At 39.2% G+C, this 19,544-nt stretch overlaps 1 protein-coding gene across 1 annotated transcript in view; it reads left to right on the top strand.

The window, feature by feature from the left end:
- The window catches only part of SLCO5A1 (solute carrier organic anion transporter family member 5A1), a 75,230-nt gene that overhangs the window by 46,623 nt on the left and 9,063 nt on the right, over window positions 1-19,544 (top strand). Inside the window, exons 5-8 of the mRNA XM_017812391.1 lie at window positions 2,744-2,942; window positions 12,688-12,847; window positions 15,880-16,121; window positions 19,406-19,470. Of these exons, the coding sequence (XP_017667880.1) occupies window positions 2,744-2,942; window positions 12,688-12,847; window positions 15,880-16,121; window positions 19,406-19,470 (666 nt within the window). The remainder of the gene's footprint in view (window positions 1-2,743; window positions 2,943-12,687; window positions 12,848-15,879; window positions 16,122-19,405; window positions 19,471-19,544) is intronic.

Genomic DNA, 19,544 nt, shown 5'->3' with positions numbered 1-19,544 from the left:
CCACAGCAGTGTACAGCCACGTCCAACTTTTAAGAGAGCTACAAACCACAAATTTTTAAGCTTTATGCTGCTCTGTGAGTGGATGAGATTGCAACTTTCCTAGGAAAATAGGCCAAAATATTGTGCAGAATCAGGGCCTGTGTCATGCAGATGAGGTTCCCCCTCTTCTAGCTGCATCAAAGACATTTGTCTTTATAAGCATCTTTTAACTTCTCCATAGTGCTTACCATATAGGATAGCTGCTAATTGGTAGGCTGGGTAGTTCTTTGCTTCCCCATACTTTCAGATACTGTGCATGAGAAGAAGTAATGGAGTGGAGTGAGTTGTGGGGACAGGGGTGAAGCTGCCCAGGGGCATCAGTCAAGAAAAAGATAAAAAGTAGCAGAAGAAAGAGGGAAGACGCATAGACTTCAAGTGGGAATCACTTGTCACCTGCAGTGGCTGGAAGAAATGCAAGGAATCTTTCTGGAGTGTGGAGGGGAAAAGTCGGAGAAGCACCATGTGGTGCTTTCTATTTGAGAGCTTTCTGGGATGAGATTTTCTTCAGGCCGTGAAATCCTTGTGTTATGTGTATAAGGAAGAAACATTGATTGATGGGATGGTGATGCTCTCTGAAGCTTTGAGTAGCTACACACTCACAGGAGTTTTACTGTAATGAGTCTTGATAGGATTGCTACTCCACAACTTGCTTCATTCTCAGGATAAACTGGAAACATTCTTGCCAGAAAAAATATTCAACAGCCAGTACATTAAAAGAGGTAAAACTGGTGTCACCCTGTCCAGGGTGTGAAGTTATTCATGTCTGTTGTTTTCCCTGTTATAAATCACTTGATAAAGAGTATTATAATGAACGAGAAGAAGAAGTATCTCAGGCTGGATGTGCAACATGAACAAGTGAGAGCTGCTTACACAATCCCAACTCCTAAATGTAGTATTAAAGTCAACAGTTGTTAATTTTATAAATATTTTTGTAGGATAAAAGGGAAAGGGATACTTAGAGATTTTGTATTAGGTTGCTACTGGCTAATAAAGTAAAAGACATGTCAAGTTTAAAAATTTTCTGATTAGCAAAAGGAGAATTTACATGTTATTTACATTATACATCTATGCTTAATACATTCATTGCTGGCTGAGTACATGTGCTTCCTGAATCTCTTCATCTAAAGTTTTTATTGGTAATTTTTTTTGTCTCTTAAGCAGCAATTCGTTATTTAAGTCTCAATTTCTTTCTGTTTTTAAACAAACCTGACATTAATCATCATCAAAAATGCCGTGTGCCAGACTTCATGTCTTGAACCTGTGCAGCTTATACATTTAATTTCTGCTCTTATGAGAAAGATGTTTTTGATTCTGTGAAGGGTTATTGTTTAGAGTCTTCCTCATGAAATGATATTTTATTCAATAATGCCATTGATGATGGCAATATAAATAAGGTGCCAGCTATTTTTACCTCTTATTCTTACTTTCACAATCTCAACATTTTTATAAATGTAATGTCCCATTGAACTTAGATGAATTAACAGAGAATGAGTATGTTTTGCAGTAATATTAAAGGTATTTGTAAGCGGTAGTCTTACTGGATTCTTTAAAAAGACCAACATTTCTAAGAATTTGGATTATAAAGTTTAGCTTCTCTGTAGATGCAGCTGCCAAAAGTAGTTCAAATTCCATGTTTATGTGGAATGCATCTTTATTAGCAAAGCCTTACTTTAAAGACCTTCTCAAATGTCAGTGAGAAGCAAAAACTGAGGGAAGAAAAGTGCAAGACATTTGCTGACTTAATGTGATCTCTGGAACCGACAAGTGAGGACAACCCAGGGATGTGTTGCTGAACTGCCACCTTATAACTGCAACAGTAGAGTAGCAGAAATTTCATAGGTGCATCTTTTGTGTCTTAAACTTACACTAATTCTAGTACCTTAATTTCTTTAATTGCATTTGATCAGTTTACACTCCGCATTTCTGTGCTGAGATGAATTGGAGTGCTGATGTAGGAATCGTAGAATCATAGAATCATTAAGGTTGAAAAAGACCTCCAAGATCATCAATTCCAACTGTTGGCTGAACACCACCACATCAGTAAACCAGAGCACTAAGTGCCGCATCTGGTCATGTCTTGAACCAGGGATGGAGACTCCACCACCCCCCTGGGCAGCCTGATCTAATACTTAACCCCCTTTTCAGTGATGAAATTCTTCCTGATGTCCAAGCTGAACCTTCGTGGTGCAGCTTGAGGCCATTTCCTCTTGTGCTGTTGCTAGTTGGCTGGGAAGGTTCTGTTCAAAGCATCCAGAAGGCAGAATTTGCAGCCAGGCTCACATGTGCACTCCAGGGTGGGCAGGCTTCTGGGGTCCTGCCTGAGGTTAGCACTTGTGCTTCGCTGGAATTAATCATGAGAGTAGGAGGAGGAAAATTCATGTCCAAGTCCAGATTTCTTCAAATTTTCAGGAGTTAAACTGGACCAATATGTAGTCCTTCTCCCCATTCTAAAATAAATACAAAGCAATGTTTCTGCTTGGAAGTACAATAGTTCTCTTATAGTGCTTTGGCTGCTGCTAATATCATAAGGAGGCTTTTATAGATTCTTTGACAACACTCCAAAGGTTTGAAAAGTCTGACTCAGTTTGCTAGCAGAGAATCAGACAATGGAGCAGTCATCTAATTAGGGCATGAAACCAATATTTATGTTTTATACCATTTCTGTAGGTCCTGTTTTAATGTTGTTTGAATTTTTTCCCGGCAGGTGTGATTATTGTCCCAAGTGCTGGTGTTGGTATTGTCCTAGGTGGCTACATTATAAAAAAACTTAAACTTGGTGCAAGAGAGTCTGCAAAGTTGGCTATGATCTGCAGTGGTGTATCTCTGCTGTGCTTTTCGACACTCTTCATTGTTGGATGTGAAAGCATTAATTTAGGGGGAATAAATATACCTTACACAACTGGGTAAGTATCTGTGGCAAACCCAGCTTTTTCCAATAAGCCTGATCTAGAAATGTAAAAAATGCTGATAGCTGATGTACTGAAGAAGCTGCATATTCAAATGAGAATTCAGTGAGTATTGTGATATAAACACATGTTTTACTGTGTGGCACTTCTTTTTTACATCTGCTTTATAATGAAGGTTACATAGTAACCCACCCTTTTGAGGAGTGGAGAAATGCATTACAGTGAACTTCAGTGATTGTTGCAGAAAACTAAGAATAGGATCCTCTCTAGATTACTTAGAATTTAGTTGATGTTTCAAAATATTTTCTTATCATGAAAATTGTGAGAATACTAAAGGGATTATAAAAATTATTTCTGAATGGGTTTATTTATTATCACCATAATGGTGTCTTAGATCTACAGTCCCTGTTGGAGAGGATGAACCTCGGTGGATTGTGCTATCAACATTATTGGTGCACTTACTGGTTGTATGAATGCCCTCCAGTTCTTGCTGGGTCATCATCAAGACAGTGACCAGATCATGTCTCCTAAAGTTACATTGAAAGTGAAGAAGGCTGTAATGAGAAAAAAGATGTGGATGTAGGAAAGACTTGGGAGTGAGGAATTTAGGCCGTGACATTAGGAAATGCATGGAAGGGCATTTTAAAAAAAATAAGGGGTATTTGGAGGGAAGACAGTGTGCTAAAAGTTCTGAGAGTTTCACTCAGAGGTGATTCCTTGGAAGCCCTATAATGAGCTTTTATTTTTTCTTATTTTGTACATTAAATTTTCCCCAAAATTGCCTTCTTCGTATAGGTTAAAAACAAGAACAGAGTAAGTGTTTGAGGAGTGTGAACCTATCTGAAGCAATGTTTCTCTTTGCTTTTACATCTGACATGCATCTGCCTTTTATTTGTGACCAGGTACTGGGTATCAAATCCATTTGTTTACCTTCTTTTTAAGGCTCAGCTCTGGACTCTTTTAACATTTTGAAGAGAGTGTAGAAGTGTGGAGCAGGAAAAGAGATGATCAACTAGGGAAAAAATACAGTGTTGCCGTGATCTAGGAAGTGAAAAACAAAGAGTCAAAGTGGGAATCAAGGGAGGAAGAAAATAGACACTGTTTACACCGAGAATGTTTTGCATGGATTGTTTCTGGGTGTTACTACGTTGCTGTCAAACCTTAATCTTAGGGCAAAGAAAACCAGGAACTGAAAATCATGAGCTGATAGAAAGCTGGTTTACTCCTTTGTATTCTTAGTATCTAGAGTTAAAGCTTGATGATGGGGGGCTGTCTGTAGAAGGGAGTAGCATGGTGATATATCCTCATCTGCATAGTGGGCTGAAGGAGAGAATAGGGACGGGAAAGAAGCGGGTGGAATGCTTTGAGTGTCCACCTGCTGTTAATGTTTGTGACAGCCTGTGGGTGTAGATGAAAAACTGAAAATTATTAGGAATGAAAATATAAATTCCAGATAACAATTAGGTGATCTGTGTGGCAAGTTAGAATGTCCCTGCCTGGCTAATGAGAAAACTGTATCTTTCTGTTGGGGGAAAAAGTCCTATTTGATTCAAATCTATTTCTAAACTGAAGACACAGCATACTATTACTATGTAACACATAGCCGTCATGCTGGAATTGTAAGAGTATCTAATATTTTTTTGTCAGTAAGTAATAACGCTTGCAATAAATACATAACATGAATTGAAATAGGCATCTATTCACAGGTGGTGTGAAAATCTGCAGTAGCATTACTTCTTTACCTTCATCTAATTGTTCTTATTGAGAAAAGAGGTGAGAAATGGTAATGGCAAAATTCTCACAAGTGTTGATGTATATAAACTCTTTGAAATGAGTATAAAAATTAATATAATTAGACTGTGATGTTATGAGAAATTGAGAATTATCAGCATGTTATAAAGCATAGTTCAGGAGTTTCAGCCAGATTTTTTTTAACATGGAGGTCAAATCCAGATTTATTATCAAAATGATAGTAAAAAGGCAGCACTACACGTAAGTTAATCTTGAATATCTGACATGATAAACATTTTCTTAATCCTCATAGTCAATAATTTGATAGCTTCAAATCATTTACTTAGTAGGCAACTTAGCTCAGACATCAAAGAATGTTATTGTTCATGTAATAAAAAAGCATGCTTTCATTTTGAGCTTTAATAAAACACATACTTCATTCTGTGATTCCAGTGTAGTGCAGTATACGGACATCAAAGCCAGTTCAACAGGCTAGATCAGATAGAAAAAGCAGTACAGCTACATAGTTTGGAATAAATGTACTGCATGATGCTTTACCTTAACATGGCAATGCCGGGTCTGATGTGTGAACTACCTGCACTGGCAGCAATCCAGAGAGCTCAGCTGGATTTGGCAGTGCAGACATACTCTGCAGGATAATCTCTGGACAAATGTGTTTCTTTCTATTGTTGATTTCTTATACATTTAAAAAGTAGGGGGTTTTAATCTGATGCCATAAACCAATACAGAGGAGAAGGATAAGCTGGGTTTCAGTTAACATAGAAGTATGTGCATACCAGTACTCAGTAAAGTAGGCAATGACATTTCATAATTCAGTACGTTTCATAACTCAGTATTTTTCCAACTGTACCAGCTGTGAGGAAGTGGATGGGACCTGGAGGCATGCACAGATTAGAATACATTAGAAAGGATTTTCTGCTGTTTTATGTTGGGCACAAGCAGTTTTGCTTTTGTTGGTGTGTCATCAGCATTTCTGTTATCAGGAAGATCAAGGGCACCTCTGTATTATACATCTCAGCATTTTAGAACCTGGTGTTCCATGCCCCAGCCTTGTCTCTGAGGGCATGTTTGATATTTGAATGCAGTGTAAGGAGCCTTATGTCAAACCATAATATGGCATCCCTTCTCTTGCACCATAACCAGTATCCAGATGGGAAGTCCTGAGTCAGTGAATTGCCTCCTTGTCCAGATGGCTTTTGAATAGCTCCAAGGAGGGAAGCTCTGCAGCCTGCCTGGTCAGCACTGTCACTTTCACAGTGAAAAACTGTTTCCTGGTGTTCATAGGGAACCTTCTGTATTTCAGTTTGTGACCATTACCTCTGGTCCTGGTACTGGGCACCACTGAAAAGAGCCTGGCTCTGTCCTCTTTGTACCCTCCCTTCAGGTATTTATGGGCATTGATGAAATCCCCCTGAGCCTTCTCTAGGCTGCACAGTCTCAACTTTTCCTCAGAAGAGAGATGCTTCAGTCCTTTCATCATCTTAGTGGATATTCACTGGTCTCTCTCCACTATATCCATATCTCTCTTTTACTGGGGAGCCAGAACTGGACTCAGCACTGCAGGTGTGGCCTCATCAGAGCTGGACAAAGGGGAAATAGCAGAGATCAGCTACTTTGGTTGTTTCAGACCTGTCTCTTCCATCTTTTATGGTATAAGGCAGCTCAAACAAGCTCCATGGGGAGCTTACTCATAGTGACAGATTCCTGGGTTAGTACAGTTCCATCTCTCACATTTCTGATATGTAATGAATCAAAACAGACCCTTTTTGATTGCTTTCTGTTGTTTTGGTGCAATTAAAGTGTAGTTATAGGATGTGATTGACTTACTGAGGCATTTCCTATAAAAAAAAATTGTATTCTTCTTCTAGTACCACCAGTTTGAATTTTTTTATCTATTTCAGTCCAATCAGCCAGTGGGTTCCCTTAACTTGAAGGCAGTGACTAATTGGATCAGAACAATAACACAAAGAAAGATTCCAGCTAACATAGTCAGAGGGTCCCTTGTTTTACAGCTACACAAAAATTGCATCATTGCTTCAATTCCAGCTGCTTTCCAACAAGGAGACTGCAGATCTCTGCCATCCAGAATGTCCTTCAATACCAAACTAAAAGTATTGCTATCAAATTAATATAATCCTTTTTATCATATAGCCCAATGTTAATATTATAGAAATTATGTGGTGATCTCCTTTCCTTTGTATTTTCTTGGTCCTGTAGGTTACTACAGTGATCTGCATAAACATGAATAAAACCGTGTTTAGATGTTACCAAAATATAGTCAGACATGCTTGGTTTGCTTTTTTTTTTAGCTGCTTTTCATTTAGATTGTAGCCTCATGGGAAGAGGGTCCACCTTTTTTTTGCCCCGATGTATGTGCATTGACTGCCAGCACAATGAGGTTTCAGTCCGAGTATGTGAAACAACAGATCACAGCTCTACAAACACCACAGCTCTAAAATAAATCTGACCTTATATTTTCGCTTTTCTTACTTCACTCCTATACCACAAGCCTTCCACAGAGTAATAGTTGGAGAGAAGACTAGGATTTAGAAAAAAATGTTAGAAACTAGAGTCCCTTTCATTGTTAGTCATGTCTAATAAAGGTCTTCTCTTTATTAGCTTTGCTAGTATTGTGTCATGGAGACACAGAACAGTCTCCTTGAGAAGTGAATAAGTGCAATTTGTCAGATGGGATTCTGGGTTTTGTCCCAGCACACATTTAGCAAACTTGCAGTTCGATCTTATTAATGAAAGGAGTGGCATCATTGTTTGTAATTGAAAGAATAGTTCAGGAAATGCTTCTGTTTGGGGCTGGTTTCTGTCAGTGTGCTCGTGCATGATAGCTGTCCTTGGCAGCTCAGGTGCAGCAGTGTTGCAAGTTGTCAGCATCTGCACCCACTGAAACAAGCAAAGTGGCTGTTTCTCAGACATCCTGTGTGTATCTAAAGCAGTTGGTGCAGTGAAACTAGAATGCTTTTCCCGTAGATCAGCTCATGAGCAGGACTTAGTAGCTTTGGTGCAATTTCCATAAGAGCCTGATCTTTATGACTGATGCAGGTAAATCTGTGATGTGCTGTGCAGTAATTCAGGGATCAATGCTCTGTTTTCCTTTGTGGAGAGTAGGCAGCCTCCCAGTGTCAGAAGGCAGGATTAGTAGAGTACTTTGGTTCAGCTTACTTCTGGAAAAATACATACCTTCAAGAAAAAAACTGATCCCTTCCTGAAAGAAGTGTTCAAGAAATCTGTTATAATATGTGCTATATGGTAGATCCTATATGATGAAAATGGAGTTATGTAGATATGTTTTAGTAGAGAGTTTCCCATCATTGAAAGAGGAGTGAACAGTGAGTGAATAGAGAAGGTAAAAGGATGAAATCATGAACCTCTTACAACTGTCTGATAATGAGCTTTTGGAAATGCAGTTAATATATAATTTTGTATATTACATGTTCTTGAAAGCATGCAAAAAAACAAGCCTCTTTGTGTTAAAGACATTTGCTCTAAACAACAAAAAGAAATCTCCCACATAAACCTTACAGTGATATGCTGAAGTATAAAAGGTGGTGAAAGCTGGAGAGACACAGCATGTAGTAGCTTGTTATTAATTTGAGCATATTTGCTTTGCATATCTGTAAACTTAAGTCTTCTTCTGGGCCAAACAAAAAAATGCCCCTGAGATTAAATTATCACAGTGGTCTCACTTCAGTTCCCAGTTTCATGCTTCTCATTTCTTGCATGCCTGATTTCATTCATCTCTTTTTTTTTAAAGCTGATTTCCTAACCTCTGTGTCATGTTAATTCTCAGCAATGCAGCTGAATCGAGTTAGCTACATAAGCAGACCAAGACAGGGAATGGGCTCTCCTGACTGTGGAACAACCCAACTCATCTGCTGCTGGAAGGGTTTTAGGTGATGGAGGGATAAGAGGTCAGAAGAATGTGCCCCACAGGTTGGGATAGGTTGGAGAGGGAAATTTGAGCTGTGCCTTTCCCAGCAGTCTGGCCTGCCCCTGGACCTGTCCCTGTGCAGTGTGGTAAAGCCCTGTTGTCAGCAGGGATGTGGGCACAAGGGTCTCCCAGGCAGGTCATGGAGTCCCTTCTTACCTCAAATATTCAGGCATCCGGGACATCCAGCTCAGAAAGCAGACTAGGATCTTGTAAAACTCCAAAAATGCTGCCTCTCCTGTTGGTGTGAAAAACTTCTGTCACTGTGCTGCTGAAATCCATATGTTCCTGAGGAATGTTTTGATAATTTGGTGTTTTGCATAGGAGAATAATTTCTGTTGAGAGATTACTGGAAAAGTCTGTCTGCTGCTATATGACGTGTTGCTGCATATTGCTTACTGAAATCCAGTGTGATATAATAAGACAAATTTCAGCTGATAGCTGAGAAGGCAACATAACCAATATTAGTCTTGGATATTTAATTTCCTGCTTAAGCTGCAATTTGTTGCTGAAAGTGTGCCTTATTTGTTTGTGGCACAAGAAAGACTCTAGTTGGTTAACATCCAACTAGACCATAAAGTGTAAAGTAGCTCCAGGACATAAATTTGTGAACCTGGTTTGTGTGCTCAGTAGACAATCAATTAATATTTAAAAGCTACATAGTAATATTTAATTGACTGCAAAAGTGCACAGCTGGAAAGACAAGCATATTCAGCAAAAGCAAATAGTGGTATATAAATACAAGAAAACCAGTCAAGTGGAATGCTCTAAGCAGCAGTTGTACTACTTAGTGTCACTGCTGACAGGAGGTGAGATGACAGACAACATGATGACAATTGCTGTGCGAAGAGTGGCTCCTGAGCTGAGCTTGGTCTAGTCAGGTGTAGAAGATGGGAGCAGGAGAATATCCCCTGTGGTCCATGGGGTAGCTGGAATGCAGTAAGTCTGATGTTAGCTGTTTATCTTCACAGTGGTCTTGCTCGTGCATCACAGATGCGAAGACGAGATAACAGCAGCCCTTGTGAGGCTCTGCAACCATGACAAGCTGTGAGCATGTGCACAGGATCTTGAGGATCCAGATTCCTGTTCAGCTCCTGCCTGGGTGAGGAGGTGCTGAAATTCCCTTGATATCTACTGATCTGCTTAGAGTAGAGGTACTTGAGGTAGTTTTAAACAGCAATGGCCATTGAGCAGTACTGAGAGGAGTTAATTCAATATTACAGTGTGGTGCCTGGTGTGGAGTGGTTGTGCATACCAGTGTAATTTTCCAAGGCAATATTTTAGCTTATGGTGCATGTGCAAATACTCATGCCCCAACAGAACTCAGTACTTAGCTCTATCTGGTTTTGCAGATTCTGCAGGGATCATACTGGCTTTTATTCTCAGAAACTCAGGTCTTCTGGACTGGACTTCGCATGCACCGCAGGCAGAAATACAATGGAGCCTGCAGTTCTGCTTACCACTCAGGTGTGAGAAGGCAAAGGACAGAGTCTTCTTCTGGAGTTGGGAATTTTCATACATACATTCTAATTTCTGGAAAAGACCTTTACATTTCACTCCTGCAACTTCTCCTCTTTATCACATTCAGTCTTGCATGGATTGCTTCAGTATTCTTTAGAACTGGGTTTTTATATCTAATCAGTGAACTGCTGGATAAATGATGCAGTGGGCACTTCATTTGTGAAAACACTGTCAACTAGTTTAAAAGTATTGGGCAGGAAGATGAAGGAGGGACAGCCTTGTGACACAGAGCTGGGCAAATCCAGCCTTGTGGGAGTGGATCCAGAAGCTGTACCCCTCTGTGGCTTGAGACCAGGGATTGTAGCCATGAGCTGCAGCATTTTGCAGTCTCTGAAACACTGGTGAAAGGTAACACATGAAGTATTTAATCTCTCAAACTAACGTAATGACACACTGAAGGGTTCTGATACCACTGTAATAAAACCCACAAGATAAAAAATTATCCAAAACTGCCTTCTCAAAGCACCACCTTTCTTCCCTGTTCAACTACTATGCACTTTAGCTATGGAAAGTCACAAATCCATGTGGATGACAGACTGCATGGCCCTGTCTTCTGAGCTAAACTAGGTCTCTGACATTATGACTATTGTGGAGAATGTAGAGGAGTGCATTGACTGAAGAAAGCTTTGGGACATGTTTGAAATAATGTGAATTCTTTCCAAAACCCACATTAAGCATATTTTTAACTCTTGAATGTCAGATGTGAGTATCATGCCTATTCTCAAGGACTGCTGAAGTGAAGTAAGCTACTGTTTTTATTTTGGCCAGAGCTCTCCGAGACTAAGCACAGACTCTTGTGAAGTTTTAGGGAGCCATGTTGGTGCAGGTATTTAAACTGCTGTGACTCAAAGATGGGAAGGAAACATTTGAAATATGTCTGAATCCATAAAGCATGTCTGTGTGTTTCCCACTGATACTTGCTTTATTAGCATTGGCCACTGTGTTTAACAGTTATTGTGGAGGAGATAAGAACTGCCTGACAGAGTGTTTTTGCTAGGAAGTCAGGAAATTGGTTGCTACAGAAATTGCTCACCTTCTGTGTGGTACCCTCTCTCCAGCTGTTTAGCACTTAAAATCCTAGAGTGCAGCTATGACAGAAAGTAACCTAATAAAGTGGAGTGGGTCCTAAGTAACAGGCGAAGCTTCACCTGAAAATGCTGATATCAGCTGCTTTTCAGTTTTCAGTGGCTTGGAATCACTTTGTGCAGTGAAGAGGGAGTGTGGGTGCCATTAATTTGGGAGCCCTGATTTCTTTACACAGAAAGGGATTTAGGAAACAAGAGCTATGGCCCTTAGCTTCAGCCAACCCCATCACCTGGCAATAGATTGGTATGAATAAGATCATTCAGGTAACTTTTCCATTGCCTTAATGCATTCATGTTGCTGACAGCATTTTAAACCAAGGTGAAATTACAAATGAGATGCAGCAAATTGAACCAGCAATAAACCACGCTGCGGAGTCTTGCTTTACCACTTATTAAAATTAATTTAGCAACCTGAAACAAGTCAGAGAATGTGAAAAGTGTAGTAAAAATAGATTAAAATATAATATGGGCCATTTAAAAAATCTCACTTGTAACTTGGCTGCATAATGACAGCAGCAAATAACTTAGGTTTCAGGATGTGTCTGTATGTATATTGAAGTGGAACAGTTATTTTCTTTTTGGTACCTGAACTAGCATGTTCAGAAATAGCAAGGATAAAAGATAGTACTTTATTCCTATACCTTCAGGTACCTTCTGGCACGATGCCTTCAGGTAATATTAGATGTGATTATATTAATTAGTATTAGATGTGGCTTGAATTGCAACTACAGGATTTCACTAGAGCGGTGATAGTGAAGAACCTGCTCTTTGGTGTGTACATCTCCTTCAGCTTTGAAATTCCTTTTAGTTCCTTCATTCTATATCACCAAACCCTTCAGGGGAGCACCTAGAGAGTTGAGCTTTGGCCAGATTTTGGGGAATGGTCTAGAGCAAATGGAGCATTGGTTCTTTTACAGACGTTTAGTAAAAGCAGAACAGTCTCCCAGATCTTTAGAGCTTCATGTAGATTTCACATGTACGTATGAATAATATAAGCAATAATTTTTCTGAACAGTTGTTGGTACGTGGGAAGAGATGCCTGTTAGTTCACATTAGTTCACAGAATGCTTACATCCTGTCACTGAGCCTTTCGCTAGTAATCAACAGCTTAGGATAGGCATATAAAATAGTGGTGTCTTAATTCTTAAAGGAAAAAAAAACAGGGGAAAAATACAGCTATTACCTAGGCAAATATGATACAAATTTGAAACTTTATTATTATATCTTTCATTGTGTTTTTAGTTGATGGCAGGAATTCTTCTATGTATAGTATTCTTCTATGTTGTTTAAGTCATGTACATAACCTAGAGTTAATGCAGTTTTTTTCTGATAATCAACTCTTAATTTCCAGAGTTAATGAGTAGGATGTTTGCTCCCTCTGCACAGGAGGATATGGATGTCTGTGCTTCCTCTACTAGCATGTTCTTTTTCCTTTCTTCAGTCCCACTCTTGCCATGGCCCACAGGAATCTGACTGGAAGCTGTAATGTTAACTGCGGATGTAAGATTCATGAGTACGAGCCTGTCTGTGGATCAGATGGAATAACGTATTTTAATCCTTGTCTAGCTGGCTGCATCAGTGGTGGAAACCACAGCACAGGGGTAAGTGCTTCACACGTGCAAGTAACGCCACGGGACTGGTGCAGATCAAAGACTGCTCAGTTTCTGGCTTAAGCATCTCTCCTCTAAGCTTCAGATACATTGCTCTACAGCTGACTTGTCCATCTCTGAGTCTTTCCGTGTTCTGAAAGGCTGGTAATGCTACTATTACGTGGTCTTATCCCTCTTCCATTCAGTTATGTACAAATTTGAGGCACAAGTTCATTTGTACCAAGTGAACCCCTCCAACTGAGAGAGTGCCACAGGGTGGAGAGGGCTGGTGTTTCCAGTACAGACCCCAAAATCCCTGAGGGCAGTGGCCTGCATTTCTGATGTTCCTGCAGGGCTTGGAGAGGGGACTTTGAGTAAATGTCATCTAATTCAGCTTTCTCTGAATGCGGGTTGCCATGTCATACTGTCTTTCTTCAAGCTCAGTGTTACCTTTTAGAGCAGTTTGGGGATTTTTTTTGACTCCCTCTCTGAACTGAAGGAAGAACTTCACTCTTCAGATTGTTGGAATTGTTTTAAACTTCTATTTAAATTTAGTTAGGGCCTGTTTAGTGTCATTGGTGTTTGTGTCAGCCTCATCATTTTGCACAAGCAGCTCTTGAACCTGCACCAGTGTATTGATAGGTCTGGTGTTTGTCCAGCTGGGTGAAGACTGCCCATGTATTCTGCTCTTGTAAAGCAGTTTGACCATTCCCATGTCCTTTTTCTAAACCTCATCCAGGCTAAAGGAAGGGGCTGTCATCAAGCTCAAATAACCAGAACTTAAAAGATGCTAATAATGCATTTTCTTTCTGTGAAATACATTTTCTGTTACAGCCCAGTGTTTCAGTTATGCTGGACTGGAGAAGGACATCCTGATGGTAAAATCAAGCCATGAAAATTTGGCAGTTTTGAGGACTGGGCACAAGAAAACAGTTGAAAAGTAGAATCTGACTTAAATATCAACAGAGCATTATGGTCATGCTAGTTTCATAAAAAAAAGGAACTCTTAAATTCTTCTGTTTCAGAACTGCCCTTTAAAAAAGGATAATTAAGAAAGACAAGAAGTAATGTAAACATTGATTTTCTCAGGGCTTGATTGTGCTTTCCAGAAAGCTTACTTTATAAAGTATCAGTCTTCTGATTTGCAGTCCTGAGCCAGCCTGTGAAGCAGGAGGATGTTAGGTCCACCACTGAGCTTTGTCAGATCTGAAAAAGCAGGTTCATATATAGATGTCACTGAGAACAGATTAGTTTCCTTTAAAGTTTTTTTTTTCTTTTTGGATTATCTTGTTGCTGGTTTTTAGTAGAAAATTGCTTTGGCCCAATATGGAAAAGCCTGTGATGTGAGCCTGTGGTTAACTTTCAGTTTCTGTATAAACCTAATTTGTGCTTTCCTGGATTAAGATATAGGTTTGATCTTTGCTGCATTTCACTTGATATCAAACTGGCGCCAAGTAATTTAGTAGGGAAATACTTTAGGAGTATGTGCTCTTCAGTACAGATTTTGAAACATACTATCTCCTCCTGTGATTTAAGAAAAGATGCTTCATGGCCTGAAGTTTTAACTCAGCATCTAATGGTGAATTCTTCATGTTCTGGATGATGAACATGAACAGAAACCAGAAGTACCATTTGTAGATGCACTGAGTGCCTAAATTTGTATTTGAGGGCATGAAAATTTACATTTAGAATATATTTAGTTGTATTTAATGGAAAACGTTCTGAAAAAAAGGATTCCAGTTGTCTCAAATTAGTCACCCATGTTTGTGAAACTTTTGATCTGTTTCAGTTACTTTGCTACAAAATAGAGATAACAACATCAATACCTCATCTCATAACTGTTTTGAAGATAAATGATACTTTCTGAAAAAGCTAAGCTATAATAGTGAGTGGGATAGAAAAATGCATGTGAAATATGAGTCATTCTGTCTTTGTAGTGGAATTTGTTTAGTGTGAGGAAAAAAATACCTAGAGTCACATTTTGAAAATGGGAGGTAAAATCCTGGATAAATAGATATATTAAGATGTTCAGCTAAATCCCATGGGAAGAAATGTTAGGCTGTATCATAGCATGGATGCATACAAAGGTATACACTAAAATTGACAAACAACTGTGATTTGAATATGTCCTGATATCCAAGTGCTTAAATTTGCAAACTTAAGAGGGTTTTGTAGCTTCTGTGCATGTGTGGTCTACTATTTGATGAATGCAAAAATTGACACAAAAAGCTCCTTCCTGTAACATCTTATAGGTCCTGAACTATTTCTTCTCTAGCACTGGAATATTCTGATCTGCTGCACACCCCTTTGCATTAGATTAGATGAAAACAGAAGTAGAATAAATGTGAAAGAAGACTATTTCTGGTCTAGCTCTTCCTCAATTTGATCAAATCCCCTTTGCCTGTGAAATGCTACTTCTTTATTCAGTCTCTTAATTTCATTCTCTTTGTCCATTTAGGAATCCGTCATATCCTTCAGTCTCACTGTTTGAGTCTCTGCTTTCCCCTTATTCTGTGTTTTTGGCTGTCCAGATCCACACCTACATCCAGATGGAAGGTCCTGGACTTTGAGCATGAAGTGCAGCTTGTTGCTCTTTGGCCAGATCTGGGTAGCTTTCCATTAAGATGGCAGAAGATGCTGCCTGAATATGAAAGTCAGCAGCCTGCCAAATTTTGGAATACAGCATTGTCAGTGCTGCCTAAAGAGTGTTTCCTCACAGTTTTTGTAGTACAGCAGAAACAATATTTTTCTCTAGCCTCCCTGTCAGAAGTGATTAAATTGTCTTGGCAGAATTTTCCAAAAATATTCCAGATTTTTTTTTTTTTAAAATTCAGACTAAATAAAGCAATGGAAAGCAATCTCATAATGGAGAGTCCCGATCAGCTTTAAAATTAGTTGGAGAGGTAACTTCGCTTGTACTTGGTGTAATAATGCTCAAGGCACAAGATTGAGGAATACTACAGGACTGTCATACCATGTCTCTGTGCAATGTCTTTCTTACGTGGGTTTTTTCATATGAAAATGTTCTTTTCTGCTCTCCCTAGGTAAGAAATTACACAGAATGTGCCTGTGTCCAGAGTCGCCAGGTGATCACTCCACCAACAGTGGGCCAGCGCAGTCAGCTCCGGCTGGTGATTGTGAAAACCTACCTGAATGAGAATGGCTACGCTGTTTCTGGGAAATGTGATCGAACCTGCAACACGCTTATCCCGTTCCTGATATTCCTCTTCATTGTTACCCTCATAACAGCATGTGCCCAGCCATCAGCAATTATAGTGACTCTCAGGTGAGAACTCAGTGATGGTCTTGAAGTATTTTTGCTGTGCCCACTGTCACCAGTGCCTGTCAAGCTCGTGTATCCTTAAAAAGTAGGTAGAATAAGGCTGACAGGGATAGGGTGAAACTTGCTTGTATTTAGAATATGTAACATGATAACCCACTTTAGGAAATAAGAAGCAACCAGTGAATTCCAGGTGTTATAAATTAAAAACAAGTAACACATCATGTAAGAAAATTATTACTCCTGAAAAATTTTCAGTTTTCTTAGAGCAATGGTCTGAATTCTCAAATGCAAATGAAAAAGGTTACTATTTAAAATTATCTTTTTCTCTCTCCTAAAATTGTTCATTCCTACCACATACCTGTTTTTGAGTCTTCCCTTTTTTTTCTTCACCAGAATTTTGAACTTCTACTGTAGTAGTGGTGTCGTCACTGTGGTCGTTTAAGGATAAAGAGCAATACAGTCTTTGTAGGAAAAGGCAGTGGCATTTATTTTTCAATTTGAAAAAAAGCATTTGGATTTTTGGATTGGCTTTTCCCATCTTTGCCATCTAGTTTAATAAACATAATCATTCCCTATAACATCTTAGTCCATTTAAATTTGGCACCTGTAAGTGAAGTTCTCCTGATTTTTAAAGACAAGCGAGCTGAGAAAACATAGTATGCTATACTGCTAAAGTAAATTTGTATTTGTGTAATATATGTTGCTGCTGTTTAAAGAGAAGGAAAAAGAATTAGAGGAAAATTACTTACTAGAATTTACAAAGCACACCGATAAGCATTGGTTCTGCTGGTAACAGAAGGACAAAGGGTATGGTTTGAAGATGTCTGTTTGGTTTGGGATCTGAAGCTGAAGATCTCAGAGTTCAGGAAGTAAGTTCCTTTCAGATAGAGATGAGCTGGAAGATAGAACAGAATAGGATAGGATAGGATAGGATAGGATAGAATAGAATAGAATAGAATAGAATAGAATAGAATAGAATAGAATAGAATAGAATAGAATAGAATAGAATAGTTAGTTGGAAGGGACCTACAATGATCATAGAATCATAGAATGGCCTGGGTTGGAAGGGACCTTAAAGATCATCAGTTCCAACTGCCCTGTCATGGACAGGGACACCTTTCACTAGACCAGGTTGCTCAGAGCCCAATACAAACTAGCCTTGAACACTTCCAGGGATGGGGCAGCCAGAGTTTCTCTGGGCAACCTGTTCCATCACCCTCACAGTCTAATCTAATCTAAACCTACTCTCTTTCAGTTTGAAGCCATTTCCCCTTGTCCTGTCACTACATGCTCTTGTAAATAGTCTCTCTAATCATCCAACTGCTGACACTCCAGGACTGAGCAGAAATGAAAACCTGTTAATAAGGGCATTGGCCAAATACTGACAGGCATTGGGCATCAACCACCTCTCTAGGAAGCCTCTTCCAGTGTTTCAGATGCTCTTCAGAAGCACATCCAAAATGATCCAGATGCAAATGGGCATGCTGTCCCTGGGACCAGGTTAGAGCTGATCTGAAGTAAATCCCTACAAAACCTGAAATGCTTGTGGTGTACATGTCAGGTCCTCATCACTAGCTGTTTAGCTGCATTAATTGCTAACATAGAGACACCTTTTGTCCTGTTTTTGTGTAAAATTTGTCTTCAAATTGAGCTTTTCTTTAAACCAGTCTTGGGCCTTTTCTTCCTGTGAGAATGGTCTTCCCAAGCCAGTGGGATTTTCTCCTGGTAGTGTTGTCTTTTAAGAGCTTCACTTGGATATTCTGAGACTGCTGATGTTCTGCTGCTGCTCACAAATAGTCCTCTATAAAATACTAATAATGGCAAATCTTTGTAATAGGTCGTGGAACCTTAGAAAATGTGAGGCAGGTCAGGACTTTGCTTTGCTATCCTTAGGCTCAGTTGTGAGCACAGCTGAGAAACCCTCTGGCAGACATCTTTGTCTCATCCCCCTCAAGGACAAGCAGTCTTTTGCTGTCACGTTCTCCGCTCAAAGGGCTAAGGTTTATGCAGAAGCCTGCTGCTGACACATGGAGGGCACGTGCAATGTCACATTGCGGAATTTGTCTTTCAGTTTCTTTTCAAAAAATCTACAAAATGGGTTCAAAGATCACTCTTAGGACAGTGAAGCCAGGCACTTGGGGGTGGGCATGTCAGACTTCCAGTTGCTCATGCAGCCTTTACCTCAACTACTGTGTGCACAGCACCATTATAATTCAGAGACTTCTGACTTAATTCCCTCTGTCTCTGGGTTTTCCACCTATAAAGTAATCCTAATAAAAAAATGTTGTCGTTGCATTGCAGTCACACAAAGGCAAACTGCAATCAGTGAGCATTAATATTGCAGTGAGCCTCACAATAGTGAGGTGCATAAGAGAGATCTCCAGCAGGATTTTGTAGTGTTCAGTAAAAAAATGGTGGCCCACACACATGAACAGTCATATTGTGCTTAGTACATCAGTCCAAGGTTTGTGGTCCAAGTTGTATCTCCAATTTCTCAATTGCTTGACTTCAAACCTTGATTTTACAGTTGCACCTCTTTGACTGCATACTTTTTGTTGTTTTTTGTCTTATGTTTTCAATGTCATTAGAAGCTGTCTATCTTAATTTCAGACCTTTAGGTTAAGAATTGAAAATATTTTTTAAATCAGTAGATAATTTGTGGTTTATTAAAATTGTAGTTGCACTGTGGAATCTTGTTGCTTTGTATTTAGTCTTTTGTAAGCTAGACATTTTTCCTTTGAAACCAATTGAAAGAATCTTACATTACTTCTATCGAAAAGGAGCAGTGTTTAAGGAGACTGTTTGGATTTTTCTACTGATACTTTTCCTAAAGTAGCTCCAAAGTTCTTAAGCTACGCAGAGATCTGTTAAATTCAGAAACTGAGTCCAGCTTTCAGAAATTTAGTTATCCATTAATTGTAATTTACATCAAAAAGATTAAGAAAAATAAATTAAGATATATGAAATAATAGAAAGCTATCATATGAAACCATAAACATTTTGGGTGGATTCTCTAAATTTCCTTAATGGGTTTGGATCAAATTCTTCAGGCCTTATGTAAAGAAAGGTTAAAAGGCATGATTGCAATTTTGATTAAACAGGTTCAGGAGGGGTTGGCAGTATTTTTTCCTAGCAAGAAGAGTTAACAATAGTAGAAGCTAAATAGAAGAAATTTAGACAAAAATTTTCCATAGCTCAGAAAAAACCCATGGGGTAGAGCCAGATCATACCATGATGACTATCTGTTGTGGATGTTTCTATAGTGGAATTTTCTTTTTGCCTGCTAGGTCTGTGGAAGATGGAGAACGGCCCTTTGCACTAGGAATGCAGTTTGTTTTATTACGAACTCTTGGTAAGTATTACAGTAGCTCAGCATTTCCATAAAAGCTCACCATGTTCAGCTTAAATGTACTATACAAATACTAA

The sequence above is a fragment of the Lepidothrix coronata genome, unplaced genomic scaffold (genome assembly GCF_001604755.1).
Source record: "Lepidothrix coronata isolate B3197 unplaced genomic scaffold, Lepidothrix_coronata-1.0 Scaffold36, whole genome shotgun sequence".
Lineage (NCBI taxonomy): Eukaryota > Metazoa > Chordata > Aves > Passeriformes > Pipridae > Lepidothrix > Lepidothrix coronata.
Note: the sequence above shows the minus strand (reverse complement) of the source record. Positions and strands in the feature narration are given on the sequence as shown.